Here is a 6,139-nt window from a genome sequence, read left to right as displayed (position 1 = left end):
AACCAGCCTTGTTCCACACATCCATTACAAGAGAAGTAACACATTTATAGTTGGTATTTTCACAAGATCCACCCTTGCAGATAAGATCTTTGCCTGGAAAACGTTGAGGGCAAGCTACAACAGGTTTTGTAGATTTAAACTTTAAAGTCTTGGAAGATTTGATAAACTGTATATATCTAAGCACATTTCCAATGCTGGGGAGCTGGCTCCTAGGCAGCTGGTTGATAGGATACTTGAGAAGAAACAGTAGCCTTCTGGGATTAGTCTGTATCTTCCTCTTTTCTTTTTCTTCTGGGATTAGTCTGCATCTTCCTCATTGAATCTTTTTTAATTTTTAACTATGTGTAAAATTCATTATGTAGCATGACAATAAATGTAAACATGTATGTAGTAAAAATCTCAAAAATGTGTGATATGATCAAATCGAGCATAATTAAGTTTACTTTTTTAATTGACCACAGACGACTTAAATTGGCATTTTATCACGCTAATAATATTGTTAAGCTATCATCACTAAGTTTATTAAAATCAAAATATAATATCAGAAAAATTTCATTACAAATTTATCAAACGTAATGGACCTTTTTTTTCAAAAAATCGTATTTTTTAAATTTTACAGATATCACTTTTTGACAACGGTTTTTTTTTTTTTCGTTTATTTTTAGCCTCAGGGGACATCAGAGAATGGGAAAAACTTGAGTGGTATCCTCAAAAAAAACAGTGTGTTTCTGGGACCGCTAATATATATATATATATAGAATATTAGCGGCTCAATTGCAAAGTACAAAAAATTAATTTAACAATGTTTAGCTTTAAAACACTTTTCGATAATCTTTGCTTTCAGAAAACGAGAATTCAGACTATCAATTTGTCAATTTTTTCCGACATTCCTTTTCAATTGTTAAACGTGGAGCGCTCTTGATCTACTTGGCGGTGGTACTCAAAAACATTTGCAGTACGATATTTGGAAATGTGGACTCAAGGTTCTTGAAACGAATGATTTGAATAAGCGTTTACATTCCTTGTCTTATTGCTAACAAAATTTTCTACTGGAACGAAACTTTTGAAATCCAACGGAAAAATTAATGCCGTTGGGATATAAGTTAACAAGTTTGGCTACACGACTAGAAATGTAACAACTTAGGCTTCAATTTTTTGTTCATAATAATCAAAATTGGACCTCATAATTTGCAAGAAAGTGATAAAGAATCCGTAAAACTCTTTAACTACTTCTAGCTCTCTAGCTGAATATCTGTTTTTTGAGATATTTTTTTGGGTATACTTGTCAAATTATATCGGTCGTGTAGGGTAATGTGGAATTCAAAATAACCCAATGATGATGAAGAAAAGAATTTGTAAAGATTCTGAAGAAATCTAAAAAAATCTACTGCTGCGACCAAAAATTTGCATAACAACCTGGCAACGACGGCATTGGGTCTACTAGCATGACTATAGCATCTAATGGAATCTTTGACCATTTTTATTCAATTAAAGCAAGTAATCATTCTTATTTGTTGGTTTTTGACCTTTTAATTAACGGTCTAGGTGTTTCCATACATGCTTAATTGGAGTAAGCATGTATGGAAAATTTCTTTGCCAACTAGAGACACACAAGAAAAAAAAGATCCTCAATATATATAATTTGCCAACTATTGTTCAAGGCTTGTCAGCTCAAATGCTAAATGTGCCAACTCAAATGCTTATATGACAGCTTTGGAGGGGGAGGGGGAATTGGGACACCCCTAAAAATATTTAACAATTTCAATCAAGTAATCAGAGCCGTTTGAGACGACTCTGATTACTTGATTGAAATTGTTAAATATTTTGTAAAACTGTATTATTTCACTCCCAATGCATCGCGGTTTAAATGTTTATAGACAAATTAGTTGCCGTTTTTTTGTAGATTAAGGTGTATCCAAAAATTTCCAAACATAAAAATAGTATTAGATAAGTAATAGTGTTTAGTACAATTTTCATGCTCATCTAGAACCATTCTCTATCTCAGAAAGTCTTCTTTCTGATGAAGAAATTTGAAAAAACAACAACTACTAATCATAATTTTAAAGATCAAATTTTAAAAAATCGAAAAATTAATACTGAACATCTATGGCAACCAAATAAAAGCATCAATAACAAAGCATTTTTAAAATTATTATTGAGGTTTTTCTTTTTTGTAAAAAGAAATCATTTAGAGAGGTGATACAAACAAAACTGGTAAAGTTGCAAACTTGGAGTTTGTTTTTTAAAACAGAAAATACTCAATTGAAGAAAGCTTTATTAATTTTAAAACCCGGGAAGATCTTGCTAATACGAAACAATATAAAAATAGTGAGCAAATAACAAGAAAATTAAAAGATACACAAAAAAGCTGTCTCGATGATCATTAAAAAAACACTTGATGAGCAAATTAAATGTTAAATTAGTTTTTAGAGTGATCTAAATTAAACAATAAATTTTTAATTTGGAATTAATTGTTATCTTCAATTAAAAGAAAAAAACCCGTATTTTGTAAACAAAATATGTTTCAATTGGTTTTGAATTCAAAACACTCATGGTTTGGTCCGTTTAATATTCAGAGAAAAAAAAGTCAGGAAAAAGTAAATAGCTTCTTTTAATAAAATCAAATATTTCATTTTATTAGTACTTAAATGCAATGGAAATTTTGAGTGTTGAAAATCTTTCCTGATTCTAAATTGTTCTTCGAAAGATCATTGTGAAGAAAATAATCAAGGGCCTATTATTATTATTATTATTATTATTATTATTATTATTATTATTGTTGTTGTTATTATTATTATTGTTATTATTATTATTACCTATGAAAGTCTCATAAGAAAATCAAAAAAAATACAACCCAAAAAACATTAATTTAATTTTATTTCGTTAGAATTTAATCATTATACAATGATTAAAATGCAAATGATTAAATTTTGGCCTCATAACTTCCATATATTTATAAATATAAATTTATTTGTGGTATACATTTACAACTAAAAACTAACTAAAAAAAATGACCAGATCAAATTGAAGATCTTCTTTTGGTCCCGTCCTAGTAAAGTCTTATCATCAAGCTCGTTTAAAACACAGCTTTACAGCAAGTTTCCACGTGAAATTAAGAAAAATATTAATAAGATTAAAATGAATTAATAAAAAATCATAACAAAATAGTCTCATTATAAGTATAGAATAAAACAATTATTATCATAATGTAATAACTATTTTTGTTCATTGCAACTTCAAAATGCAATCAATAATTTTTAGTTAGGTCATTATTATTAATTATATTTTAAGATAAACGAGAATATGTTGGCGTTAGTTAAGTAAAATAATTACTGTTTGGATGTTGCTATAAAAGAGTTAAGTGATCTCAAGTTTTTTACAAATAAATAAAAACTTGTAACATGATTCGTATTCAATAATTCAAATTTTATATTTATTGCCTGCCCACCTAATATAAATTACCAGCTTTAATTTTTTCTTACAAATTTATTCAGGGCCGGATTAGGACATTTTTAGGCCTGGGGCTGTAAGTATAGGAGGGCATAATGTGGCGGTAAGGTAAAAATGCCGAGCGTTAGCGAGGCTAAACCCGGGGGTCAGTGGGCCGGAGGCCCCCAGCCGGGGGGGTTTGGGGGCCCCCAGACCCCCAAGTAGGAGGGTCAGGGGGGCAGCTGCCCCCAAGAATTTTTTTTTTCAGTCTTGCTAATAAAAGGACACAATCTAGGTATGTTTTAGAGCATTTTTTCTATATTTTTTTACCAACTGGTGAGGTACAGCTACACCCCTTTGGCCCAGACACCCATATATATGTAAACTGACAAAAGGTCTTGAATCATGACTTAAGAAAGCAACTGCTGAGCTGTAGGTATATTTACTATTGAGACAGTGGAGTACGTGTATCAAATTGATAATGTGTTCACCTCCAATAAAGGAAGAAAATACCAATAATATTGGTATTTAAATGAAAAAATTAAAAAATAAAAAAAAAAACAATATTTCAAATACACAAAAATTCATTCTTTAACTCAATGTTTATTACTGTGCACTGACAAATTCTTAAGGTATTGTATTGTTGTTTTATCATGTAAATATTTTTTCATATGTTTTCCAGGATATAGATCATTGGGCGGTGACAATTTGGCAAAGGTCAAACAGAGAAGTGAAGTACATGTATGCCCTTAGTACAGTCTAACATTACAAAAGCACCAATAACAATATTTAAGTTATATTGGAATAGGATAGCATTTAGCAATATAAGCAAACATATATCATTTTTAGTATTGTTGATGGTGTCAAATATTTAGCTGAAGCTAGAATCTTCATATATTTTTCTTTTGAAAGTATAAAAAAAAAACAATAAATATAAATTGCAGCATAATTTATGTACTATTTAGTTAATCAATTAACTTTAAAATAGTTTTTTATATATTGACTTTTCTGGCCTTTTTTGAAGCAAACTTCTTGATCACTACTGTGAAATCTCTTGATTTAACTATGTCACTTTCAATGCATAATAAAGCCAAATCATTTAAGCGAGGTTTTCCCATTGTTGATCTAAGTTCATTCTTAACTCTTTTAAGGACTGAAAAAGATCTTTCTCCAGTACAGTTTGTAACCATAAGAGACAAATAAATTCTCAAAGGTATCGGTCATTCACAAAGGTATCGGTCAAACTATTCTTAACTAGAAAGGTGAACATTTGCAGTTCAACACAATCAGTTTCATTGGGTGGTGACAATTTGGCAAACAGAGAAGTGAAGTGAATAAATTCACCATGACAGTTAGGTTCAACATCTTCAAAATATGTTTCACATACAAATGAAACATGATCTCTCATACCATCATTGGACAAAGATTGTAGATTTTTAAGAAAACCAAACCTTTTGCTGACTGTATCATATGCATTAGCCCTCTGTTTAAGAGCAACTAACAATTGATCAACTATAGGCAAAAAACACTGAAATTTAAACTTATCAGAAGGGGATAACTCTAGATCTTCTGAGTCACCATAATCCCATCTCTGGTTCCTCTTGCGCTTTCGCCTTGATTCACCTTTGTACGAATCGGTACCCAGATCCTTTCCTTCCTTTTCAAATGCTGTGAACTGGTTCCAAAGAGAATGAACAAAATCACCCAAAGAACGAAGCAGTTCCGTAGCGGTGTTGAGATCCATGTCTGCCCCTTGTAAGTACTTGCTAGTTAAATTGAACCTATTCAGAATTTTTGACCACAATTGAACTAGGATACCTGTTTCATGATGACTCATTATATCTTTCAATCCTGCGGCTTCAAGTCGTGTTTCTGGCTTTTGGGACATATCTTGACACATGATATCCAGTGTAGACTTCACTTGCGTATAGCCAACCTGGAGGGAGTGTACAGCATCATAATGTGCTGACCATCTGGTATCAGATAACCTTTTTAAGGTAGGCATATTAAGTGGCTTTAAAACTGCCATCAAACGATTCCAACGAGAGATGGAGGCAGGAAAAAATTCAAACAGCTTATTTACAAAGTCAAAAAACGTTACAGCCTCAGAACAACATCCTACAGCACATTGACCAACAAGGTTAAGCGAATGAGCACAACATGGTGTGTATTCAGCTAAGTTATTATGTTCTTTTATTTTTGCTTGCATGCCATTCAAACGGCCACTGATGTTGGCAGCATTATCGTAGGATTGACCTCGGCAGTCTTTAATTGAAATGCCAGTATTTTCCATAAAATCAAGTAACTTTGTTGCTAATCCTTCCCCAGTGTGCTCTTCTATAGGGGTAAATGTCACAAAACGTTCAACTGGTCCTTTAGAAGTCATGTAACGGAATATAATGGTAAGCTGATCTACATGTGAAATATCTGGTGTTGAGTCAACACTAACTGCAAAGTATTTTGCTTCTTTAATCTCAGTTAAAATGTGGTCCAAAACGTCACGACTTAACACATGAATAAATTCATCACATATAGTTGATGACAGATATGACACATGACCTCGGCCTTTGTTCGCTCTTTTCTGAATATGTTCTGCAAGCAATGGGTCAAACTCAGCCACTAGCTCTAAGCAACCTAAATAATTGCCATTGTGGACAGAACCCACAATTTCGTTACTGCCACGGAATGACAACCCACGCGATGCTAACAT

The 6,139-nt window shown here is 32.0% G+C and overlaps 1 protein-coding gene across 1 annotated transcript; it reads right to left on the bottom strand.

The window, feature by feature from the left end:
* Positions 1–4,636: 4,636 nt before the first annotated feature.
* LOC136078642 (zinc finger MYM-type protein 1-like) lies at positions 4,637–6,139 on the bottom strand. The gene has a single exon (XM_065794426.1). The coding sequence runs from the start codon at positions 6,137–6,139 to the stop codon at positions 4,637–4,639; it is 1,503 nt and encodes a 500-aa protein (XP_065650498.1).

This window comes from Hydra vulgaris, chromosome 03, assembly GCF_038396675.1.
Source record: "Hydra vulgaris chromosome 03, alternate assembly HydraT2T_AEP".
NCBI lineage: Eukaryota > Metazoa > Cnidaria > Hydrozoa > Anthoathecata > Hydridae > Hydra > Hydra vulgaris.
The sequence above is the reverse complement of the archived record's forward strand: the minus strand, read 5'-3'. Positions and strand labels throughout refer to the sequence as shown.